The 27,106-nt window shown below is 42.8% G+C and overlaps 2 protein-coding genes across 19 annotated transcripts in view; one reads left to right on the plus strand and one right to left on the minus strand.

Annotated features, from left to right (window-relative positions):
* Positions 1–27,106, minus strand: part of LOC125740489 (CD48 antigen-like) — a 74,091-nt gene that overhangs the window by 34,127 nt on the left and 12,858 nt on the right. The window lies entirely within an intron of this gene.
* Positions 313–26,701, plus strand: LOC125740461 (SLAM family member 5-like). 15 transcript variants are annotated; one of them, XM_049011645.1, is made up of 21 exons: positions 313–489; positions 8,556–10,983; positions 11,719–11,897; positions 12,538–12,592; positions 13,234–13,380; positions 13,835–14,152; positions 16,072–16,335; positions 19,110–19,214; positions 19,378–19,442; positions 19,915–19,986; positions 20,561–20,632; positions 20,740–20,811; positions 21,386–21,457; positions 21,565–21,636; positions 22,211–22,282; positions 22,390–22,461; positions 23,036–23,107; positions 23,215–23,286; positions 23,394–23,465; positions 24,029–24,115; positions 24,738–26,701. In XM_049011645.1, the coding sequence occupies exons 5-21, from the start codon at positions 13,317–13,319 to the stop codon at positions 24,756–24,758; spliced, it is 1,644 nt and encodes a 547-aa protein (XP_048867602.1). In that variant the 5' UTR covers positions 313–489; positions 8,556–10,983; positions 11,719–11,897; positions 12,538–12,592; positions 13,234–13,316; the 3' UTR covers positions 24,759–26,701. The 15 variants fall into 15 exon arrangements, with proteins under 15 accessions (XP_048867602.1, XP_048867603.1, XP_048867605.1 ...); XM_049011646.1 differs by lacking the exons at positions 22,390–22,461; positions 23,036–23,107; positions 23,394–23,465 and having other exon boundaries at positions 11,719–12,082; positions 12,538–13,380; positions 24,044–24,115; XM_049011648.1 differs by lacking the exons at positions 22,211–22,282; positions 22,390–22,461; positions 23,036–23,107; positions 23,394–23,465 and having other exon boundaries at positions 11,719–12,082; positions 12,538–13,380; positions 24,044–24,115.

Here is a 27,106-nt window from a genome sequence, read left to right on the forward strand (position 1 = left end):
ATAATGATTAAAAGTGCATATTAGCTATAGTCTGATGTCTCACAATAACACATACAGCAGCATTACATTTATTTACACACATATGTACAACTATATCGTTCAGGTTTGAGACGGATTCCATCGTTTAAACAGAAATTACGTATTGGGGTTTGTCAAGACTGATTTGTCCACAGGACGGATTGTTTGTTTGTCTCTTGGAAAAAATAATCTCACTCCAAATCTGCTGAAATATGAAGCAACAACACACAACAGCGTGTTCATGGAGGCAGCCATGTTTGAACGGGAGATCGTCACCTCGGAATTTCCGGATAATCTGTCGTTTTAACGGGAATGACGTAGGGGCTTGAGAGTGGAAGGGCTTGACAGAGGACACGCGCTGTCAGGCCCCTTCTGCAGCCAGACACTCGTGGTTATTCGTGCTGTACGACACGTCTCTGATGGCGTCGGTCGTTACGCTGCAGTGCATCTTATTTTTCCTAAACGTTTCAGGTGAGTTGCCACCTTTTCATGTATTAATATAGAAAAAAAGTGATATATTATATTAATTTATAAATTTGCTTTCATGAAAGTCGTTTTGTGATCAGACTATATACTGTAGATGTTCAGGGCCATACCCAGGATTTTTTAAATCATGAGGACAGTTAGCCCTTCCTGGGTGTGCCCCGTAATCAGTCGTGGATATCGCAGGGTCAGAACAATTACTGAGGACTTGACCTTGGTATCATCAGTGATAGGGACGGGCATGTACATCTTACACAACAAGTGAAGGAATAATGTGAAGGTATGAGAGAACTGAAGAAAGCCTCACCAAAGTGAGAATACTGGGGCAAAAATTAGCACGTGGGAAAAACGTGGTGTTAGCAAAACTGCAAATTTTTTCTAAACCTCTACTCTTACTAAAACATACTGAAACCCATATCCCATACAAGTTATTTAACGTCTGATTAGTCATATTTAATCAAAATACTGTGTTGTTCAATGGTGATTGTCAAGGACGTAGTTAGAGATGAATGGATAGGAAAGCTTTACTAGGGGGAGTCTGAAGGCAAACCTCCCCAAGAAAATGTTTTTAAAATGCTCATAAATGTCTGTTCATGACTTTTTAGCACAGCGGATATGTGTTTAAAGAATCGAAGTATTGGTTTAGTGAATCTCCTTCCCCCAAGTCCTAAACATAGCCAGTAGTGTGCATTTGGAGAAGCGATGTTACGTCTGGATTGATTACAGTAGCATTGTATACAATATTAAGAGAAAAATATGTAATAGAAATATAATAGAAAAAGTTCTTCATGACTTAAGACAAATAATACACATTTATTTTGGGGGGCTAAAAACATTTTAAGGAGGCTAAAGCCCCCCTAAAATACGCCTAACGACCTCCCTGGTGATTATACTTGATTACAGCAGTTTCTATATTACAAACCGAAAGAAACTGCTTTGTTTAAAGAAAAAATGGTTCTAATTAATTTGAATATTCTCAGATCGCACGTCTTATTGCTGAAACTATTTACATCTTAACTAGCTATCATTTTTAAACCATCCAATCATGACAGGTGCTCTCCCCATGCCATGCAGGATATCCTGGGTTACTCCATGTTAACTGGTTTAACATGGACGCGTTGGCATCCCATTAAACTTTATACTCCAGTCAAACTGTGCGCTTCCATCTTCCAGCGTGATGCTTTATGTACACAATAGCACACAGTTTGCTGCCGATTCATGTCCCAGAAGGGATTCTGGTTCTGTACCTCAGAGCAACATTCAATTGCAGTTTTGGGCTGCATTCAGTTCTTAGCGGTGCCCACATGGCAGGCAGAGTGATGTCAGGAAACTTGAACAGCATGTTAAGTGCACCCGGCCCAAGCAGAGATCCGCCCCAGAATCAAGCATACAGTGAGAAAATGACTTTAAATGCCAAACTTGATGAGTGACCATTACATGCTTTTAATATATTCACTCTGTTTGCTTTTTCCTATTTTCTTTTTATCATAACAGCACTTCAGACAACAAAGATGATCACTGGCTTCGTTAGCGAAGATGTAACCTTACCCTCCGGATTCAAAGGTCGCAATCCTTCACAGATTCTATGGTACTATAATAATAAAGTTTTCATAGTTTATAAAAATGCAAGCGAGGAAAATAACCCCCCCAAAAAAATGGTGTTTCGCCTGAATAAAGAAGACGGATCCCTTCAGATCATCAACCTACATAAAGAAAATTCTGGAGTGTACAGAGTTACAACAACGAAAGGAATGTATCAGCACACCGAAGACATAACACTCACTGTGGTCGGTAGGTGACACTTTTTTAAGAATCAGGCCGAATCATGCATGTAATATTTCTTCCCTTCAAAATATAACAGACAGTAAATTTCTAGGAGTTATGACAAATTAGTAAAATCTTACCTTTAAAAGTTTAATTTTTGTAAAGAGATTTTCAAATATTGCACAATTAGTGGTCTGTTTATATTTCATTAGGCATCGTACACTATCTGTTTACCTTATTTCGTAATTGTACGGACGGTCCTTTACATAAAACGTTCTTCGTCTCTAAACAGAAAGGATCAAAAAGCCGGAGATGAAGGTTCTGCACTTGTCACCCAGGGCGGGATTTTGCTTAGTGAACGTAACATGCGTTACCTTCGACAACCACTCGGTGGAGGCAGTGTGCAGGATCATGTCTGGCACCTCCAACTGTACAGAGACCAAGAACGGCAGCTCTCCCGACCTCTCCATCCGCATCTCAGCTAAGCAGAAATCAATTTCCTGCGATAGCAGTACCTCAGTGAGCTCTAACAGCAGCAGCATCGCTATCAATGAACACTGTGCGGCTGTGAATAAAGGTAATGGGCAGCAATTACTCAGCCCTAATCTATAACGACTAAAAGACGGATACTATGAATGTCAGTAAAAATGATATCCTGTTTCAGGATGTAACCTCAAATAGCAGCATGTCATTAGCTATATTTTTGTTTGTTTTGTTTCAGGTGATACCAATGGAACTGGATGGAGTATTTTCTTGGTTAACGTGCTATTTGCTTTAGTAACTACTTTGTTGATCTCAGGGAGTCTCGAATGAGGGATATTACCTGCATTAGTGAGTGAGCATTAGTCTCAGTACTATGGCCATGTGGAACAAGTCTAAGGAAGATCCCGCTCACGTGATCCTTGCTGGCAACCCAGGCAGCTGGACCAGGCCAAGGGACACCCACATAACTCCTGACTGTGGCAGGTGGATGGCCATTTATGTAGTGTTGGACTAATGAAGTTCTGCCCAATTCTGGTACGGGGGGAGGACAGAGGTGTGACCAAGAACATCACGGTGGGTGGGCATTTGGCTTGTCTACAGGACCAGTCTACGGTTACTCTTGGCAAATTCTGAAATAAATTCATTCACGGCTAAGATTTTTTGTGATGTTGACATTTAATATTTATATATAGACAAACCATTTATATTTACATATGAGAAACAATTTTGAACATAATTTACACAGAAAAAAACCTGATGATCCACAACACCATTGACTTCTAGCTAAATGTCAGAAAATTGCACTAAATGTTGAAAAAGTGGCAAGTACAAAAATGTTTGCTACCTTTACAAACGGCGCCCCATACACCATGCCCAAGCGTAGACACGATAATACTATCATCAAGCTGTGAATTAACTTTCCGTTTCCTTTTGAGCCAATCGGTAGGCCTACTTTAACACTGCGAGACATGCTCCTCCCAGAATGAGTCGCCTCTCATCTCCTCCAGTGTGGCCAGTGAAGCTGTCACCAGCTCCCCAGCACTGCACAAATCCACTTAATGTGCCTGTAGAATTGCATTGGCTGGTTTCGGCACACCAAGCACATGAAGGAGGAATTTTCCTGTGTTGAAGAAATTCTGCTTTTTTTCATTGGGTCAAAAGATCACATGCCTCTATGCAAATGTCAAAAGGGGCATTGTCAGCCTCTGCTGCCTCTGAGGGAAGCCCCTTATAGCTTCCTCATTGTTGACAAAGGACTTTGTGACATGATAATGACCGGTCCATCGTATTTCTAGAAGTCTTTTCAGTGTGGATTTAGTGTATGTGTGTCAAACACACATGTGTTTGTCTGTGACAAAATGTGTTCAAGGAATTTGACCAGTCAAAGAACTTCTTGGTGGGAGGTTCTGATTCCATTGCATGTATCATTGCTAAATGGAGATGGTGGTTGTAGCAGTGTACATATTGAATGTACTTACCAACTTTGTTTTGTAACAAACCTGGACCCCTTCCCCCAGACATGACAGAAGCACCATCAAAACACTGACACACTAAATTGTCTAGACTGTAACTTACCTCAGAGAGATGTGACAAAATATATTCAGCATCAAGCTGATTCAGCTCAATTAAGCTAATCTTCAAAGATGGAGTTCTGGACAAATCTAATCACTACAGACAAATTCTCAGTGTTACACTGATCCCTGGTACCATCACTTTTAATGCAAAGTTTAGGAGAGTCAGCTTTTTCATACTTGGTCCTGATATCTTTTAGCACCATTTTGGCAAGAGTCTCAATTATTTAATTTTGAATTACCTTGTATGTGTATTTTGCATTTTCTGGGATGTATCTTACAATTTCTGCAAATTTGGCATCTTTTTTCATTGTGTAATGAAAGTCCCTCCTCCCCACCTTTGTGACTGTGACCACGCAGAGCCAGTTCATTGACTGCAAGGAATTGCCCAATGCTTTTCACATAATATCTATTCTTTTCTATCCGGGTTGGACCCAGTAGTTGGACTATGCTTTCACCTGTTTCTGCCCGGCGGCGATACTCTTTCCATGCAGACACGGCTCTGACGTACGGGATACTAGACCGTCTTTTTCTAGAGCTTTTTTCCAATTAGTGTAGCCATGTTTGGTGAAAATGTCCTCGCGTTCCGAATTGGAAACACTAAATTTGCAGCAGGCAAAGCAAAAGCTGGCATCACAGACAACAGAATATTCAAGCCATGGTCGAGCCTGATCTCATGTTGCACTCCAACCTTAGTGTCTTTCCGAATGCACGCTTGGGATAATTAATTAGTCAGGCAGACCAGACTGTATATTTTGTTGAAGGCAGAGGTTTGGAGTCCCGACAGAGTCGCAGAGCTGGACGATTGTGTAGGCACATCTCCATCTTTTGGAGTTTCAGTTCCCGAAATGGGTGCGCTTGTGCCCCGTGTTGGTAGCAGTAGTGCTGGGCTCAACCGTGGAGCTAGTAGCTTACGGAAGGACCGAGGCTGAAGATGTCTGCTTTTTAATAAGCCACCTATGCATAGCTTTTGGTGTTACCAACCAGAAGATAAAAGGAGAATGGAACATATACACGGTTTTAATTAACGAATGCGGTCAACAGGTTCAAAACATGCTGCAAAATGTGTGCCGAAGTGAAATGTGAACAGCACGGTGCCTGTCTAGCGGAGGAGGTACTGACAGATACGCCCCCAATTCAAACAGGCCAATTGGAAAGCAACTCAGTTTTGAAAATCAAACGTTTTTTTTTTCTCCAGAGTTTTCATTGGACAGACAGAGCATTTTGCAGGGTGGGCACGCCTCTGGGGGAGGATGTATGTGAGATCACCAGACTCTTCACAGGGGTCCCTTTTGCCGATTGGTCAGCTGTTGCCCTTTTAGGTGGTTAGTAGATTGATAATAATTGGTGGTGCCTCTTTGAGGCCCCTCCCTATGTACCGGGTACCCAGTGTATGATAACTGTTCTCTGCATTAAAATCTTACTGAGTTGTCTCTCTGGCTTCTTCAGTTGACTGAACCTGTGTGTTTGTGTATTATTCCTTGGAATTTAGTAACATATTAGCATTTCTCTGGGTGAAATTCCCAGGGTGCCGTAGTCAGCTATGCGCAGAGTTCATGGTCTTGCAGATCAATCTACCACATATATGCACACAGACATGATGGGTCATCAGAGCTCCCACAGCAAAAGACTCATTGCCTGCAAATGCAGAACCGAACGCCACAGGAAATCCTTCTTACCTGTGGCAATAAGATTGTATAACTCTTCCTAATTCTGTAGATGACCTTTTCAGAATCTGTCATTAAGACTCATTTGGATCGTGCAATATTACTCCTCTGTTTGTTATCGAATGTTAGTTTTATCCATCATCACATGCTGCTATCGCAATTATTCAAGGCACAAACACTTAGTCACTTTTCATTACACATGCACTAATAATCTGTTATTTTATTATATTTGTTATAGCTTAGTTATAGTTTTTTCTTTAACTTTTTATAGAGTATGAGTATTTATGTGTATTTATATAGTTACAATACAGTATCACTCATAGTTATTTTGCACTATTATTTTCTTTACCTTACCTTTATTCCTATTGTTGCACTGAGCATGTAAAGGACAAAAGAATTTCCCTTGGGATAAATAAAGTTTTTTCTTATCTTATCTTATCTTATATTACATTGTGGGAACAACCTGCTATTTTGACATGGAGACTATTTTTTTGCCCCCCAAAAGTTTTATAAAAATCTGTTATTGCAATCATCCATCCATCCATCCATTTTCCAAACAGCTTATCCTGCTGGGTCGCGGGGGGTCCGGAGCCTATCCCGGAAGCAATGGGCACGAAGCAGGGAACAACCCAGGATGGGGGGCCAGCCCATCGCAGGGTACACTCACACACCATTCACTCACACAGGCACTTCTATGGACAATTTAGCAACTCCAATTAGCCTCAGCATGTTTTTGGACTGTGGGGGGAAACCGGAGTACCCGGAGGAAACCCCACGACGACACGGGGAGAACATGCAAACTCTGCACACATGTGACCCAGGCGGAGACTCGAACCCGGGTCCCAGAGGTGTGAGGCAACAGTGGTAACCTCGGGGGGGGGTCCTGTGGGGGGTGCTCCAGAAGTACAGGATACGAGGTTTTACTGCACTTTGGGGATATTTTGGTCCCCAAATGTGATCTATGCAAACCCCACCCCCCTTGTTGCAGGCCATCAGATCCCTGTACAAATGGAGCGAGAGTTTAGTTTCCATTGCCAGAAGTAAGTCAGACTCGTTCCTGGTGGGTGCAGGACAAGCCTGGGCTGTCCTTTGTCACAAAATCTGTTCAAAACTTTTATGGCCAGAATTTCTAGCCATAACCAAGGGGCAGAGGGGATCCAATTCAAGTGGCTGAAATGAATTTTCTCCGCAGGGTGGCTGGGCTCAGCCTGAGAGATGGGGTGAGGAGCTCAGATATTCAGGAGGGGACCAAAGTAAAGCCAGTGCTCCCCCGAATCGGAAGGGTTTCCTGTAATGTTATACATGCGGTAAAATGGTATGTTCCAGAGGGCGGGGCTTTAGCTTCAAAAGCACTCGGCTGCTTCAGTTACAAGTGGGCGCAGCTGAGTGGAGGTTAGGCTACTCAGAGAGCTGCGTGAACTGCTCGAGTTATTGGGAGACCAGAACTGCCTTTTTATTTATTTATTTTTTTTTTTTTTGAGTGTGGGCTTTGATTCCTTCTTTCTCCTGATGACACCTGTAATTACTTGGTGTAAATATTTGGTGGAGGTCACTGTGCATAGATAGCCACCTCACTGCGATGAAGCCATCGTGGAGTGTTTGGGTTTCCAGAGGAACCCAGAGAGCTGTATGACACACATACACACACCAAGCACAGACACAAACACACACATACACACACCAAGCACACACACATACACACACCAAGCACAGACACAAACACACACATACACACACCAAGCACACACACATACACACACCAAGCACAGACACAAACACACACATACACACAGCAAGCACACACACATACACACACCAAGCACAGACACAAACACACACCAAGCACAGACACAAACACACACACAAACAGCTCCCTGTTAGAGCTCACACACACATGCACACACACACACACAGCATCCAGTTTGAGCATACACACACACATACACACCAAGCACAGACACACACACACAAACAGCTCCCTGTTAGAGCCCACACACATACAAAAACACACACACTGGTTAGAGAACACACAGACACAGAGTGCCGGGTTACATTACACACACACACATACACACACACACACACACATGCAGAGTGCCCAGTTAGAGAAGACCTGTTCCTGAGAAAACCAGTGCCTGATTGGAACACAGACACAAACACACACACACACAATGTGTTAGAGCCCACATACACACACACACACAGTGCCCTGTTAGAGCATGTTATTAAACAAAATAGAATAAAACAATGTAACTAATAAACTTCCCATTCCTTTTGTCATTGTCCATTATAAACTTACCAAGTAGATTCTCTTTCTCCAAGTTTAGCAAGGTTAGCTTTCCTCAGCCAGACCACAACGGATCTTATCCATCAGACCAGCTGGCTACGGTTTACAGACTGTATAGCTTTTGAGCAGCTACATTAAGCGCGTGTGCAAAACACCCCATCTTCATGATTTACATCCGCTTCACTGCTACATCCATTTTCTGCATTGTCAACAGTAACTCCTACCACTTTGACTTCGCCCCAAAATCTTCTAAGATGGTATCTATCTCTTCATTTATTTCAGGCCCTGTCTGTGAGACGTAAACTGCGCATGTAGGAAGCACTTTTTCCCTGAGCTCGGCCTCCACGATGTAATGCACAGTGACTGTCAGGCAGTGGTCTCGGGCCAGACCACTCCGTCCATCTGAAGTCACTGCGACATGGCCAACAGCTTGGAGTTCCCTCTTGAGATTTTCTTTTGCTATGTCATGCCTGTCACACCTCTGTTCAGGCTGTCGTGACAATGCCAAGTTGGAATTAAGGTGTTTGAGAGAAGATCTCCGGTTAAGGGGCGGTATTTTGGGTTCAGGGTCCCGATCATTTCCCTGTCATCATAAAAAGACAGAATACCATAAGTAATAACACTGCTTTTTCATTAGTATCTTTTCATCATCATCATAATCATACACATAAACCCTCATTTACAATAGGCCGTATGATAAGTTACCTAAAGCATGTGGACTCCACAGTGAAGAAGGGCACCATCTCTTTGACAATGAACGCGGTCACTGCCGTGTGGCACTCCTTTACTTTCTGAAGAGACAAGATCTCCTTCTGAGCAAGGGTGACGGGTGTCACTTATGCTGCTCTCACTGTGACACGAGGGAGATCTGTCAACGGAAGCAAGAGAACAAAATTGGCAGCGTCACACAAGCTGCTGTTCTTATCATACAACTACAATATCAATTTATTACAGTTTTTATAAAAATATCCCCGAACAATAACTAAAACATAGTTCACTAATTAACTGAAGCTGCAGTAGAACTTGTCGATGGCGCAGTTTCGATGTTCTCGATGTCGATGCTGGCTGCATGGATGATTGCCGGCGCAGCTGCTGCAGCTGCGGCTTTAACTGCGGCGCTCCAATTATCAAACCACGAACATTCATCCGCCCGTAAATATATTTTCCTCAAATATAGTTTCCTCAAGTTCCACGTATTGCTAACCCCAGTTCTGCATTTAGCGAGGCAAATATTGCATGTCGCGCTGTCAGTGTGCTTTCTTCCCTTGGCAACCATTGTCATGGTAAACAAAATTAACACGGTCGCTTGAATAGCAAATTGAAATTTAACTGCATGAAATATCAGTCTATCCTGTTGCAGCTTTAAATGTAAATTGCACTGAAACGCTGAGATACAGTAGCTGTTGATTCACTTAAACCTTTCTCCCAGTTCCGTATGTGTAAGCCCCCGTCTTGTGCCTTCTTCGTTGGACAGACCCTCCTGGCTTTCACGACCCTATGCCTGCTGCCCTGACCACGATGTTGCCTGCCAATTCTGTCTTTGGTTGCTTCCCGTATGATAATCCTTTTGTGGTTACAGAGCTGTGAGCCTCTTATCTAGCTCTGATGTAAGGGAGACCAGGGTTTTAGCTTGCACTTCACTAGCAGGAAGATTATTCCAAACTCTAACTACATGCTGTGAAAAGAAGTGCTTCCTGAAATCCAGTTTAAAATGTTTTCCCGTTAATTTCCACAAATGGCCACGAGTTCTAGTAAAATTAAATTAATATTGAAATAAGTATTTGCTTGAACAGCATCCAGACCAGTTAGAATCTTATATAAATCTGAATCATGTCCCCCCGTAATCTCCTTTGCTCACCTCTCCTCTTAAGACCACGAATCATTCTTGTAGCCCTACGTTGAACCTTTTCCAAGGCAGCAATGTCCTTTTTAAGGTATGGCGACCAAACCTGCACACAATATTCTAGGTGGGGTCTTACCAAGGAATTGTATAATCGTAGCATCACCTCCCTTGACTTAAACTCCACACATCTAGAGATGTAACCCAACATCCTATTGGCCTTTTTTATTGCTTCCCCACACTGGCGAGAGTGGGGCATGGAAGCATCAACATACACATGATATAAACCGCACTGACAACACAACAAATAACGAAAATTAAGAACAAATAAATAAATGTATTTGTTTAGTTTGTATGACTAACACAGCTATGTCAGCACTGTCCACTTGCTAGCAGGGGTAGTAGGCAAACAGCCTCGGTCAGGGGGGGGCAGCAGTAGAGCAGCTAAGGCAGCGTGACTGGAGTGGCAGCTGTTGAAGTCTCTCTGTCAAACACCAACCCCAGCTTGCAGTTCCTACATAATACATAAAACCTCAGGTTCAAAGCAAAGGTGAGAGTGTAAAACAGACACTTGTAATGGCCACATTACAGCATTTTGTTTCTAATACTCCTAGCGTTTAAATACAGACCGCAAAGGGTAGGTCTTTCATCTACATGTTGCAACGAACCCTCTCTCACCTAGAGCAGGCAGGGAGCACTGTGAGAGTCATGTTTTTTTACTTCTCCAGTGTTTTCAACACTGTCCAACCTGCACTACTGAGAGGGAAGCTGGAGGGAGCCGTTGTAGGCAAGCAGCTGACTGCAGGGACCATCGACTACCTAACCAACAGACCGCAGTATGTGAGGCTCCACAACTGTGTGTCTGAGAGGGTAATAATTGATACTTTATTGATCCCCGTGGGGAAATTGTCTTTACGCCTCCCTCAGCTTGCTCCATGTAGAGTAAGCTGTCCGCGAAGGGCTGCCACCCGCAATGGTGCCCAGGGAGCTGGGGGTTACCGGCCTTGCTCAAGGACCCACAGACATGCTGTGGCTGGGTTTGAACCTGTGACCTGCTGATTACAGGCACACAGGCTTAGCCCACTGCACCACACGCTGCCCCCTGTATCTGCAGCACAGGCGCGCCGCAGGGCACGGTTCTATCACCCTTCCTGTTCAGCATGTACACTTCTGACTTCCGTTATAATTCGGACCAGTGCCACCTACAAAAGTTCTCGGATGATACGGCCATCATCGGTTGCGTATCAGACAGGACCGATCATGAATACAGGGGGGTCATCAGTGACTTTGTCGGCTGGTGTGAGACTAATGCTCTCCAAATCAACGCCAGCAAGACGAAGGAGATGGTCATTGATTTTAGGAGGAAGGCACCCCCTCCTACACCAGTGAGCATCCAGGGAAAAGTTATTGAGATAGTGGACTCTTACAAGTACCTGGGTGTTCACCTCAACAATAAACTGGACTGGACTACAAATACGGACGTCCTGTATAAGAAGGGCCAGAGTCGACTCTACCTGCTGAGGAGACTGAGGTCCTTCGGAGTAAGCAGGACCCTGTTAAGGACATTCTATGATTCTGTGGTGGCATCCGCCCTTTTCTATGCAGTGGCCTGCTGGGGGAGCGGATGCACGGAAAGGGACAGAAGCAGAATTGACAAACTGGTGCGGAGGTCAAGCTCTGTGCTGGGATGCCCTCTGGAGACTGTGGAGGTGGTGGGTGAGAGGAGGATGTTAGCGAAGCTGACATCCATCATGAACAACCCTCATCACCCCCTGCACGAGACCGTGAGTGTGCTGAGCAGCTCCTTCAGTCAGAGACTGATACACCCTCGCTGCAGGAAGGAGCGCTTTCGCAGATCATTCATCCCGACAGCAGTTAGACTCTATAACACAATGATGTCATGAGTCACCAGGGACTACCTCTAAGGTCACCATTACCTACCACTTCATACATAACGCACCTTGTAGAGGTATGGGCATGTGCATGTATATGTGTATGTTTATGGTTATGCATCTACAGTTTACGTATATGTAGAGGCATATCTGTATGTAATGTATGGATGTATGTATGTATGGATGTAGGTGCATAGAACGGGTGTATATATGTACATGCCAATACCCAGCACTACCTCAGTAGTAAATTGTAGATATAGTAGTTAAATAGTTGATATTTATTGCTACTTGCACTTTCCACAACCCACTACCCATATTTCATACGGTGTATGGGTGCACATAGGCATTATTACTACTATTGTATTAGTCCTCTATCTTTTTATATTATTTTTATTTTGTATTCTTATTCTTGTATTTTTTTATATTCTTTACTCTTGTAAACTCTTTCTTGCTATCTGTCTGGAGCTGCGTTAACACGCAAATTTCCCCACTGTTTGATCAATAAAGGCTTATCTTATCTTATCTTTTACAGGGCTGAGACGGAGCATTGCATGAAAATTTAAGCAAAGCCTTCACAGCATGACATTGTAAGAGTATCGCAAGAGACGTCAGTCAGCCTCTCAAAAAGCTTTATCAATGCGAAGTGGACGAAGTGTTGATAATATATGCAAGGTTTTTATCTACGTTTTAGGTAGTTTGCTTGCTAATTTTAGACCAAAAACTCCATTATGCTCCTTTAACGTTATCGTGCTGTTGTGCTAGCTACAGGGGTTTGACGATGAAACTGAAACACTGGTCAATATAGCTTTTGAGGTTTCACACTTTTATGTGCACAGCCTGGTGGCCAATCTTCACCAGGTTGCACATCCCATCAGTAAGAGCGTGAAGGTTGAATTAGCAGAGCAACAGCACAGCTATACATAAAATACTGTAATCCAGACAACATAATGGGATGGATGGAAATGTTGAATTGTGTCAGTCTATGGTTCCTTTAGTGCTGTCAGGGAGTTAAGCTTCAGGGTTTAAGAAAGATTAAGGGATGCTGGTCCACGCATAGCCCTGCAGACGCTGTGAAATGTTGAGATATAATTCAAATCCATCTATGTTGTAATTATTACTCAATAGTAAATTATGCTGTTGCATTAGTATAGTAGAAAATAAATGCATTTAAGAAGAGCTCGATGGCTGAAGTGTCAACACCACATCCTGTCCAAACACCTCGCTGCAGCAAACAGACGACCTAAAACGCAGAGGGAACAAGATCATAGTAACGGAGGAAGTAATCTGGCAAGGAAATGGCCTTTCTGTAAAATGTCCACCTCGCTTGTCCACTGTTTCCTCCGTCTTTCTCTCTTGATGTGGACGTTATCAGTGGGTAAGTCTGCCATCTTTTCCAATTCACCTCTTTTCACCCTAAAGAGTGTCGAAATGTTTACAGTGTTAGAAATAAATTTAATCGAAATGTATGACCAACCTGAGGTGATATTTCTGTTGTTCATAATGGTGTTTGGGGCTCTTGTGGAAAATCCCGAAGCAATATTTATATGCTTATGTTTATATGATTACAGGTACAGTGTGAATAACTCACATCTTTTCTTGCATAAAATTCCATTCAATTCATACTGTTTTTTGTTGTGTGAAAAAAAATAAATCAATGTTTATGAATTACAAAGAAGTTCACTTACTGTAAGCTTGTTTTAATCTATTTTGTGGGTCTATTATCTGTTGTCTATTCTATTGTCTTGCCAGCTTTGGTTTACCTGTAAGTACCAGATTCTGTTTTTTATATAATATGACAATGGCCGTGTTTTATTGCTGATGTTTCATAGTGTTCCTGAAGTTGCCCATTGGACAGTGTTGGCGAGTCGTGAATGGTGCTGTTGGGGAATCAGCTGTTCTGTCAGGGACAAATGACACCACTCCGGCAACAAATCTGCAGTGGAGGAAAGATAAAGTTATCATGCAAAGGCTTAAGGGAAATATAACTTTCTATAACCAAGCCTATGAAGGGAGACTCACCCTGAGTGAGAAACATGGGTCTCTAACCATCAACCCTCTGATAAAAAGCGACACTGGAAAATATACCTTTGAATCCCTCCCACCGCCATGGCCAACGGAGATGCATGTGTTACAGCTTAACGTTTATGGTAAGAAAACGTCACAGAACCCCACATCTAACTGTCCTGTGAGCTTGTATGAGCAGGGATAGGTTTGCTGGTTGTATGTCTATAAGCAGTGAACATGAGAAGTCGTTTAGGGCAAAACTGAATACTTCACTTGCACATACATGCATAATGTCGTGCTTATACACTATATTGCCAAAAGTATTGGGACACCTGCCTTTACACACACATGAACCTTAATGACATCCCATTCTTATACAGTAAAATCCAGTTATAACAGACTTCAAGGGACCTGGCAAAACAGTCCGTTATATCCAGAGTCCGTTATACCCAGAGTTGCTGTTTGCCCAGAACACGACTACAGGACACCATTTACTCATGCCACACCCCAGCAGACACTGTTGTGGTATGCGCCTTGTAGGCGGAGCTTTGCATGTCCGTTACAGTGAACAAAACTACAGCTAACAGCAGCCCTGAGGACCAAATTGTTTGTCTGTTATAAGCGAACTTCCGTTATATCCGAGGTACATCAGCTTCACTTCTTCTGGGAAGGCTGTCCACAAGGTTTAAGAGTGTGTTTATTGGAATTTATAGCCATTCTTCCAGGGGAGCATTTGTGAGGCCAGGCACTGATGTTGGACTAGAAGGCCTGGCTCACAGTCTCCGCTCTAATTCATCCCAAAGGTGTTCTATTGGGTTGAGGTCAGGGCTCTGTTCCTCTACACCAGACTTGCTCAACCATGTCCTTATGGACCTTGCTTTGTGCACCGTGCTCAGTCATGTTGGAGCAGGAATATATGGGCCATCCTCAAACTGCTCCCAGAGAGTTGGGAGCATGAAATTGTCCAAAATGGCTTTGAATGCTGCAGCACTAAGAGTTCCTTTCACTGGAACTAAGGGGCCAAGCCCAACCCCTCAAAAATAAGCCCGCAGCATAATCCTCCCTCCACCAAACTTTACAGTTGGCACAATGCAGTCAGGCAGAAAACGTTCTTCTGGCAACTGCCAAACCCAAGCTCATCCATCAGACTGTCAGACAGAAGCATAACTGTTACTCCACAGAACGTATTTCCACTGCTTCAGAGCCCAGCAGCACCGTGCTTTACGCCACTGCCTCCGATGCTTGGCATTGCGCATGGTAATGTGAGGCTTGCATGCTTGGCCCTGGAAGCCCATTACCTGAAGCTCCCAGCATACAGTTTTGTTGTGTCAAGGTTAATGCCAGAGGAAGTTTGGAATTCTGTAGTTATTGAGTCAACAGATTGTTGGTGAATTTTACACACTAGGCGCCTCAGCACTTGGCAACCACACTCTGTTACTTTACATGGTCTGTTACTTTGTGGCTGAGTTTCTGATGTTCCTAAACACTTCTACTTTGCTAAAATATTACTTACAGATGCAGAAGTTATTCTCAGACAGGCACTTAATCTAAAAAGCAGAAATGTCATCATACACTGTGGACTGTCTAGGAGGGAAGAAACTTCATAAACGTATTTATAGTACAGGTGCCATTGACAGTACCATGCTTGAATTCACTGAGCTCTTCAGAACTATCCATTCTTTCATAAAGGTTTGTAAACCTGACTGCATGGCTAGGTACTTGATTTGTGGCAATGAGTCTGAATGAAACACCTGAATTCAGCGCAATAGGAGTCTCCCAATACTTTTGTCCACATAGTGTACATTCTTATTCTCATATACATACAGACACACACACACATACAATCTCATCCTCAAATACATATCATATTTATAGATAGTGACACATACATATTCTCATGTTATGCACACATATGAATGTATATGCATGATCGAATGCATGTATGTTAAAGTGAAGTATTCGGTTTTGCCCTAAATGTCCTCTCATAAGTGAAAATAGGGCTGGTACATTAGCGATTGCGGTTTGAAGAATCGGTTCATGTCTCTGTTGGTCGTGTGAACAGACAGAATCGTGTCTGTGGAGATGGACTCGCAGGTGAGCTACAGCCCAGAAAACAGCACCTGTACCGTGACTCTGAGCTGCACGGTGAAGGGCAGCGTGGTGAAGCTCTCCTGGTCTAAAGACCGTAAGAAGATCCCTGATACGGAGGGGAATGAGACCCTGGTGGTGACTCCCACGGCTGGAGAGGAGCTCTATTCCTGCACGGCCTCCAACCCTGTCAGCTCACAGACCGCGAGCCTGGGGGTCTCCTCCTGTCAGACACACGGTACGGTGAGGGGAAGACTCACGGCTCCTTATGAATCTGTGTCAGACTCAGACTCCCTGCATCAGTCTTGACTCCGAGGCACATGCCTCTACAGCAGGACTGACTAATGGCTGATAGTCTCCTTATGGACTATGAGCAGCAGTTAAAGTTGGATTTGTTACATAGGGGAACCCTAAGATCTTGTGTTGTGGTGTAGCAGGGAAAAATGACTCACCTCAAAATAATTCCAAAAATTGGCACAGGCTATATCCACACAGAGTTTTCAAATGAAAACAACAGGGTATCTTCACATCATTTATGAATGTATCTCCATACACACTGAAATGGGCAAAGCATATACAATGTGGCTATTAGCCCACACTGGGCAAGTGCGCATCGACACACTGAGTGTTTCTCTTGAGCTGGTCTTCAGCAATGGAAAATAACGTACAATGGGTACACAAGAACACAACTACAGTTAAGTATGTATACTGGCAAACACCCCGGCTTCATCCTTCACAGGCTACATTCAAAGGCCGAATGTGTCATAGCAATGTGACAGCAATGTGACAGTCTAGAAATGAGTTCTTCTATTTCTGCTCTGCGAAGGATACAACCAATGGATTCTTCACAGCCCAACATATCCCAAGATTTATTACGCAGAGGTAAAGTGAGTGTGTCCCAGCTTGTAACTCAACGGTAAAGGCAGGAACAGCTGGTGACGCAAATAGGAAATTATCTATAGACCGTCTCATCTGACAATGGTTTCTGTTCAACCTTTGAAGAATGCAGCCTACATAGGCTACACCTTCGTAGACCTGCTTAAGCTTAAAGCTGCAGAGATTTTAGGGACTGTAGCAGCTTGGATAGAAACCTGGTTAACTGACAGGAAGCAGCAAGTAATTATTAGAGGCACAATGTCACAGTGGGCCTCCATTCATAGTGGGGTACCGCAGGGTACAATTTTAGGACCACTATTTTTCCTAATTTACATTAATGATATTGACACCAATACATACAGTAAACTGGTTACATTTGCAGACGACACCGAGTTGGATGATGTAGTAGATACTGATCTAGCAGCAGACAGGCTACAATGGGATCTAGATTTAATTAGCGACTGGGCTGATACCTGGCAGATGAAATTTAACATAGATAAATGTAAGGTAATCCATGCAGGGAGTATAAAGTACAGATATTTTATGGGTTCCACTGAAACAACGGTAGCTGATTACAAGAAAGATCTCGGTGTGTATGTTGATGCTTCCATGTCCCACTCTCACCAGTGTGGGGAAGCAATAAAAAAGGCCGATAGAATGTTGGGTTATATCTCTAGGTGTGTGGAGTTTAAGTCAAGGGAGGTGATGCTATGATTATACAATTCCTTGGTAAGACCCCACCTAGAATATTGTGTGCAGGTTTGGTCACCATACTTTACGAAAGACCTTGCTGCCTTGGAAAGGGTTACAAGAATGATTGCTGGCCTTAGAGGAATGTCTTATGAGGAGAGGTTAGCTGAGCTGAATCTGTGGAATCTGTGGAAATTAGTGGGAGAACATTTTAAACTGGATTTGAGAAAACACTTCTTTACACAGCGGGTAGTTAGAGTATGGAATAGTCTTCCTGTTAGTGTAGCGCAAGCTAAAACCCTGGGTTCCCTTAAATCAGAGATAGATAAGATTTTAACAACTCTGAGATATTACTTGAGTTCTCTGCAAACGAGCTTGATGGGCCGAATGGTCTCCTCTCATTTGTAAATTTCCTATGTTCTGTCACACCACAGAAGACTTGGGGAGGCAGAATTGGCAGGCAGCATCGTGGTCAGGGTAGCTATTAGTTGAGTTCTCCCCAAACAAGTTTGATGGGCCAAATGGCCTCCTCTCATTTGTAAATTTTTTATGTTCTTAAATTATATCACATACAAATATAAGCAAAGGATTATGATATGCTGAGGGCTGCTTAATAATAATAGATACTTTATAGATTGCTGTGGGGAGATTCTCTTTAAGCCTCCCCCAAATGACTCCTTATAGGGAATCGTAAGCTGGCTATGAAGGGCCATACTTATAGTGGTGCCCAGAGAGCTGGGGGTTAAGGACCCACAGATGTACCGAGTTGGGTTTAAACTGGTGACCTTCTGATCACAGACACACATGGTTAGCCAACGGAACCACACATTTTCCCCCAAGACAGCCATCAAAAAGCAAATATGAGTGAATTTTAAAAGGTGGCAGTGTATATATGATAATATGTGAAACATTTTAGATTTTTAGAATGTAAGACTTTGACTTTTTAGTTTAATTCTTTTAGAATTAATTGAAATGAACCGATTCGAAAAGAACGATTCGTTCACAAATCGGACATCACTAAAGCTGTTTTTGCATGCAAGTAGTGTTTCTGGCTAAGACCGTATCGCGTAGTGCTTTTTTCTCCAACTGAAAAACACCCAAATGCAAACCCACGTTGTATTGGACTTGGGAGCTAACACATCAGTCACGTTAGAAGAGATTTGCGGTGTGATATCATGCTGTAACAGGACTGACTCTATTTATTTATCCAACAAAGGTGCCAGAATGGTGTTCTGGATCGTTCCTACCCACTTTAACCCTTTACTATGAGTATAAAGAAACATTTACCACATTCATTCATAATTACAATGTGTATATAAGTTTGTTTGTAAATAACCAGTGCATGTAGATTTGTGGTCCTTAGTCACAACAGAGGTTTGAATTAAAAAACTAATTATTTATCATTTGTGATTAAGAGTTGCCTTTTATGTTATTATGTTATTACAGTTCCCCTGGATATCAGCATATATGCGCTTGCTGGCATTGGAGCTCTGTTTGTGCTGATACTGGCGATCATAGGATGCATCTTCCAAGTCAGAGCCAAGAGGGAAGGTATGAGGGGGAAATGGGAACAGGGCAGGATCTCCAGGCAAAATGAAATCACAGTAACATATGGGTGGGTCTAGCTGAACACGTCTCTGTTATGGATCCCATAGAGCTATGATTCTTAGAGCAGTGATTGTGTGATCAGACATTATTACATCTTCACTGGCAGTGACCAAAGAAAACACAGTGTATGCTGAAGCCAACAAGCCGCACGTCAGAGAGAGGAGCACACAGGTGAATAATGTTTTTCTGGATTTTAGCGTTCAGTATTCAGAGAACTGAGAATCACAATGACATTTACAAATTGTAAGAAAATTAATTGGGGCATAGTTATTCCAATGCAAAGAGAACGTACCCCCCAACCATTACTTATATATCCTTATTGACTCAGCTGTTACCATGATATTCTGGGATGAACAATACCTCACTAACTATGATATGTAAGTGAGCTGGTGGTGAAATTAATGAATAAATGAAATGGCTGAGCTGTCCTTGAGGAAATGTTTGTAAACGAAGCATGGTTCATATAACAAGATAACCTTTTGGAGAACAGAAGGAATTTGTCTTTGTTTTTTATTGTGTTACTGTTCACTTGCATTTGCGTTCAGTGTATGAAGAAAAGTAACCATGGATACATTCCGATGGAATTCTAACCCTAACCCTTTTATAACTGTGGTCTAACATAACGTGTGTTCTTTGTCTCCAGGACATTTGCTCTAGACAGGCTTCACCATCTGAAGATGTTTCCACGTGTTATGAAGGTGTGAGAAGCACATCGGTAAGTGAAACACAACGTGTACAAATCTCCAGACATCTGCCTGAGCCCCTCCCTTGGTGGCATCTTTTATCGTCACCACACCCTCCCCCAGCTGACCCCGGGGTCGAGTTCTGTCATCGTCACCCCACCATTGTAGACACGGAAAATAGTGGGGGACCCTCTGCAACTGAAATAGGCCAGAGACCTCAGACAATGTCAATGTGCCTCTGATAAGTGCAAAAACACCATCGATGGTGGCTTCTGCTCTGCTTAACCTACTCAGTGTTGTGCATGTTCACACTTAAGGTGAAACAGCTCAAAGTTCGGTTTATGACAGATTAATCCAACTCAAACAGATTTACAACAGATCATCACAGATTCACTGGAGGCTCGTCATGGACTACAACACAAATATCTAATAACATGGGAATAAAGCAGAAATGGTGGGATATTAAGGAGGTTTGATCAATAGACAAATACATGCACAAATATGGTATTATTTCTTTATTTCAGAGCTTCCATATTTTCCTGTAGTAGATCTAATGTTGCTCTTTTGTGATGGTGGTGTCGCTTACTGTAGGGTCTTTGTCTCCAGGACATTTGCTCTAGACAGGATTCACCACCTGGAGATGTATCCACCTGTTATGAAGCTTTGAGAGGCACATCGGTAAGTGAAACACTACAGAAAAGTAACCATGCATACATTCCGATGGAATTCTAACCCTAACCCTTTTATAAATGTGGTCTAACATAACATGTGTTCTTTGTCTCCAGGACATGCGCTCTAGACAGGCTTCACCATCTGAAGATGTTTCCACCTGTTATGAAGGTGTGAGAAGCACATCGGTAAGTGAAACACAACATGTACAAATCTCCAGACATCTGCCTGAGCCCCTCCCTTGGTGGCATCTTTTATCGTCACCACACCCTTCCCCAGCTGACCCCGGGGTCGAGTTCTGTCATCGTCACCCCACCATTGTAGACATGGAAAATAGTGGGGGACCCTCTGCAACTCAAATAGGCCAGAGACCTCAGACAATGTCAATGTGCCTCTGATAAGTGCAAAAACACCATCGATGGTGGCTTCTGCTCTGCTTAACCTACTCAGTGTTGTGCATGTTCACACTTAAGGTGAAACAGCTCAAAGTTCGGTTTATGACAGATTAATCCAACTCAAACAGATTTACAACAGATCATCACAGATTCACTAGAGGCTCGTCATGGACTACAACACAAATATCTAATAACATGGGAATAAAGCAGAAATGGTGGGATATTAAGGAGGTTTGATCAATAGACAAATACATGCACAAATATGGTATTATTTCTTTATTTCAGAGCTTCCATATTTTCCTGTAGTAGATCTAATGTTGCTCTTTTGTGATGGTGGTGTCGCTTACTGTAGGGTCTTTGTCTCCAGGACATTTGCTCTAGACAGGATTCACCACCTGGAGATGTATCCACCTGTTATGAAGCTTTGAGAGGCACATCGGTAAGTGAAACACTACAGAAAAGTAACCATGCATACATTCCGATGGAATTCTAACCCTAACCCTTTTATAAATGTGGTCTAACATAACATGTGTTCTTTGTCTCCAGGACATGCGCTCTAGACAGGCTTCACCATCTGAAGATGTTTCCACCTGTTATGAAGGTGTGAGAAGCACATCGGTAAGTGAAACACAACATGTACAAATCTCCAGACATCTGCCTGAGCCCCTCCCTTGGTGGCATCTTTTATCGTCACCACACCCTCCCCCAGCTGACCCCGGGGTCGAGTTCTGTCATCGTCACCCCACCATTGTAGACATGGAAAATAGTGGGGGACCCTCTGCAACTCAAATAGGCCAGAGACCTCAGACAATGTCAATGTGCCTCTGATAAGTGCAAAAACACCATCGATGGTGGCTTCTGCTCTGCTTAACCTACTCAGTGTTGTGCATGTTCACACTTAAGGTGAAACAGCTCAAAGTTCGGTTTATGACAGATTAATCCAACTCAAACAGATTTACAACAGATCATCACAGATTCACTAGAGGCTCGTCATGGACTACAACACAAATATCTAATAACATGGGAATAAAGCAGAAATGGTGGGATATTAAGGAGGTTTGATCAATAGACAAATACATGCACAAATATGGTATTATTTCTTTATTTCAGAGCTTCCATATTTTCCTGTAGTAGATCTAATGTTGCTCTTTTGTGATGGTGGTGTCGCTTACTGTAGGGTCTTTGTCTCCAGGACATTTGCTCTAGACAGGATTCACCACCTGGAGATGTATCCACCTGTTATGAAGCTTTGAGAGGCACATCGGTAAGTGAAACACTACAGAAAAGTAACCATGGATACATTCCGATGGAATTCTAACCCTAACCCTTTTATAACTGTGGTCTAACATAACGTGTGTTCTTTGTCTCCAGGACATTTGCTCTAGACAGGCTTCACCATCTGAAGATGTTTCCACGTGTTATGAAGGTGTGAGAAGCACATCGGTAAGTGAAACACAACGTGTACAAATCTCCAGACATCTGCCTGAGCCCCTCCCTTGGTGGCATCTTTTATCGTCACCACACCCTCCCCCAGCTGACCCTGGGGTCGAGTTCTGTCATCGTCACCCCACCATTGTAGACACGGAAAATAGTGGGGGACCCTCTGCAACTGAAATAGGCCAGAGACCTCAGACAATGTCAATGTGCCTCTGATAAGTGCAAAAACACCATCGATGGTGGCTTCTGCTCTGCTTAACCTACTCAGTGTTGTGCATGTTCACACTTAAGGTGAAACAGCTCAAAGTTCGGTTTATGACAGATTAATCCAACTCAAACAGATTTACAACAGATCATCACAGATTCACTGGAGGCTCGTCATGGACTACAACACAAATATCTAATAACATGGGAATAAAGCAGAAATGGTGGGATATTAAGGAGGTTTGATCAATAGACAAATACATGCACAAATATGGTATTATTTCTTTATTTCAGAGCTTCCATATTTTCCTGTAGTAGATCTAATGTTGCTCTTTTGTGATGGTGGTGTCGCTTACTGTAGGGTCTTTGTCTCCAGGACATTTGCTCTAGACAGGATTCACCACCTGGAGATGTATCCACCTGTTATGAAGCTTTGAGAGGCACATCGGTAAGTGAAACACTACAGAAAAGTAACCATGCATACATTCCGATGGAATTCTAACCCTAACCCTTTTATAACTCTGGTCTAACATAACATGTGTTCTTTGTCTCCAGGACATGCGCTCTAGACAGGCTTCACCATCTGAAGATGTTTCCACCTGTTATGAAGGTGTGAGAAGCACATCGGTAAGTGAAACACTACAGAAAAGTAACCATGCATACATTCCGATGGAATTCTAACCCTAACCCTTTTATAAATGTGGTCTAACATAACATGTGTTCTTTGTCTCCAGGACATGCGCTCTAGACAGGATTCAGCACCTGGAGATGTTTCCACCTGTTATGAAGGTGTGAGAAGCACATCGGTAAGTGAAACACAACATGTACAAATCTCCAGACATCTGCCTGAGCCCCTCCCTTGGTGGCATGTTTTATCGTCACCACACCCTCCCCCAGCTGACCCCGGGGTCGAGTTCTGTCATCGTCACCCCACCATTGTAGACACGGAAAATAGTGGGGGACCCTCTGCAACTCAAATAGGCCAGAGACCTCAGACAATGTCAATGTGCCTCTGATAAGTGCAAAAACACCATCGATGGTGGCTTCTGCTCTGCTTAACCTACTCAGTGTTGTGCATGTTCACACTTAAGATGAAATAGCTCAAAGTTCGGTTTATGACAGATTAATCCAACTCAAACTGATTTACAACAGATCATCACAGATTCACTAGAAGCTCGTCATGGAGTACAACACAAATATCTAATAACATGGGAATAAAGCAGAAATGGTGGGATATTAAGGAGGTTTGATGTATTAATTGACAAATACATGCACAAATAAGGTATTATTTCTTTATTTCAGAGCTTCCATATTTTCCTGTAGTAGATCTAATGTTGCTCTTTTGTGATGGTGGTGTCGCTTACTGTAGGGTCTTTGTCTCCAGGACATTTGCTCTAGACAGGATTCACCACCTGGAGATGTATCCACCTGTTATGAAGCTTTGAGAGGCACATCGGTAAGTGAAACACTACGGTGCGCAGTTTGTAAGGTCACTAAGCACTTTTATTACTTAACATTTAGTGCACTTTTATTACATTTAGCTAGAAGTCAATGGTGTTAAGGATCATCACAACTTTGCTAAGTATAACATTTGAAAAATTACTTACTATTTGTAAATATAAATAATATGTTTATATATAAATATTAAATGTAAATGTTCAATATAAGTGTTAAATATAAATATATATGTTATATGTAAATTTTAAATCTTAAATGTAGACTCTAAATTTAGACTCTAGATTTATATTTAACATATACGTTTAATATTTATATTTACATTTAACATTTATAGTGAACATTTATGTTTAATATTTACATAGAAATATCTCTGATAGCACAGATCTCTTGATTTATCCACTGGTCAAACACCAAACTAATTTGAAATATGCATTAAAAAGAAATACAGATATGAAGATCTGTCATGTTTTTCTCAGGTTTGCACAATTTTGTGATCTAGATTTATTCACATCAAACCTCATATCTTAAAGACTGAGCAGACATTTTACATCACTGCACCTTCGCTGCTCTTGTGTAACTCAGAACAAACTCTCTAATCAGCCGTTTCCTCTTTGAAACAGGTCGTCCCTTCTGGAAATTAAACGATATATGAAATTGTGAAATTTGCCCACGACGCCCCACCGGCTGCAGTAACCCAACGTCTTTAGCAAAGATCTTCCCACGACGGTCAGCGCTGTATTTACATTCACTTCCTTTGCCGACCCTTTTGCCAACAAGGACTTTATATTCACTCATGGTAATTTTACAGGATTTGAACCAACAACCTCTAAGAGCTCTCGCTGCCTGCTTTCACCTGGTTTGTGTTATATAAATGTATCAACACCGGCATGTTTTGCGGCTGCTGAAGAAAGAAACCCACAGTGACTGTGAGTTCTTCTGAAATAGGAACAGAGCTCAGTATAAGTCAGTTTGAAATGGGAACATGTAGATTATTTTCAAAACAGTAATTTGAGTAATATGTTCATTTTCGGGGCGGCATGGTGGTGCAGTGGTTAGCACTGTTGCCTCACACCTCTGGGACCCAGGTTCGAGTCTCCGCCTGGGTTACATGTGTGTGGAGTTTGCATGTTCTCTCCATGTCGTCGTGGGGTTTCCTCCGGGTACTCCGGTTTCCCCCCACAGTCCAAAGACATGCTGAGGCTAATTGGAGTTACTAAACTGCCCGTAGGTGTGCGTGTGTGAGTGATTGGTGTGTGAGTGTGCGATGGGCTGGCCCCCGATCCAGGGTTGTTCCCTGCCTCGTGCCCATTGCTTCCAGGATAGGCTCTGGACCCCCCGCGACCGAGTAGGATAAGTGGTTTGGAAAATAGATGGATGGATGGCTGGAAAAATATGACGTATTGGTTAACGACTCATACTTCAGAAAATAAGCTTACGACGGTGACTTTTCACGATTATGCACGTTCGTGACTCGGCTAAACTGGGCACCAGATATAAGAAACAGCTCACAACAGAAGTATAGAAATATCCCTTTATTATCAGGATTCCACAATTCAGTGTCCCTGCCCCAATAAGAAAATGGAGTAGCCAGGCAACACCGCAACCCCCCCACACAATGATCTCAGCACAGCAATCTCTAAAACACTTGTTAGAATATTTAACAATCAGCTAAAACACCTTGCTAGAGTTCACACGTGTACAATGAAAAGGGCCTGGGCAGCTCATATCAACACAAGGGCCATGAACACCAAAATCACATGTGGTTCCTCCTAAATAACACATAAATACAAAAGAAAAATTAATTCATATCAAACAATATTATTTGAATTAACTAGTCGGGGGAAGACAGCACAATCCCTCGAAAACAAAACCACAACATAAATAACCCCCCAGCTTCTAGAAGGAACCACAAACCTTTCCTGTGGCGCCTGGAGTCCACGCCGCTGCCACCGACCGCGGACTTCGTCGTTAGCTTCCCAACCCAGCGCAGCCCGCCAATACTCGCCGTACGTCCCACAATGCAATAATTTCCCCAAGATACACGCCTTCGCATATGGCAGCTGCAGCATGGATTCCAAGCACCACCGAGCATAGAGCATAGGGAAACACCTGTGAGGCGGAAGTATGGACGATATAAAATGTTAGCGAAGGAGTAAGGAGGGGGTCCTTACTCCTTCGCTAACATTTTATATCGTCCATACTTCCGCCTCACAGGTGTTTCCTGTTAACCCTTACTTGTCACCATAAATATCCCCGCCTTCAATACCCCTTACATTAATGGAAGAGACTGAAAACTACATTTTGTATAAGAATGAGCAAGAAAATGTGGAAAAACAGTTTTTGCAGTAGCAGAAGAAACACTGGTTTTCAGGGACCCAACAACCATACCAGACAGTGGGTAAACTACGCCACCAAAAGACCTTTGCACTAGAAAGTAATTTTCACGATTGTAACCACTTACAACTTGACAGTTGGCACCCACAAAGAATGCCTTCCCTCCTTTCCTGCTGCTTCTACCTTACAAGGGCATTAGCTTGTTCCGTGTTACTTAACCCTTTGCTGTCAAATGCTCGCTGAAATAAAGTTTTCCGGATTTCCGAAATTCTGAACTTTTTGCATTTTTCCATGTGTTCTTTTGTTGATCCTGAAATAAATCGAGTCAGCACTGGAGGGGTCCTGCCCTCTCCGCTTTCTGCAGATTCCGTGGCTAACGTTCACGTGAAGGTGCAGGACTTCACCTACTTCTGGGATAACAGCTGGGCAGATGTTGATGAACCTCTGTTTGACATCTTCTCTTTCCTCCTCGGGTGGACCGTGCAGTGCTGGAGGTCTTACTGATTCATGTTACAAATTCATGTCCTACTTTACAGAGGAATTTCAGTCATTTTCATGCATTACCTTTCTACCGAAGGCCCGTCATTACTCTGTGAAACATCCAAAGCTTTTTCAAGAGACCTTATTGTATCATATATGTCCAGTAGGAGATGCA

Source organism: Brienomyrus brachyistius, chromosome 4 (genome assembly GCF_023856365.1).
Source record: "Brienomyrus brachyistius isolate T26 chromosome 4, BBRACH_0.4, whole genome shotgun sequence".
Taxonomy (NCBI): Eukaryota; Metazoa; Chordata; class Actinopteri; order Osteoglossiformes; family Mormyridae; genus Brienomyrus; species Brienomyrus brachyistius.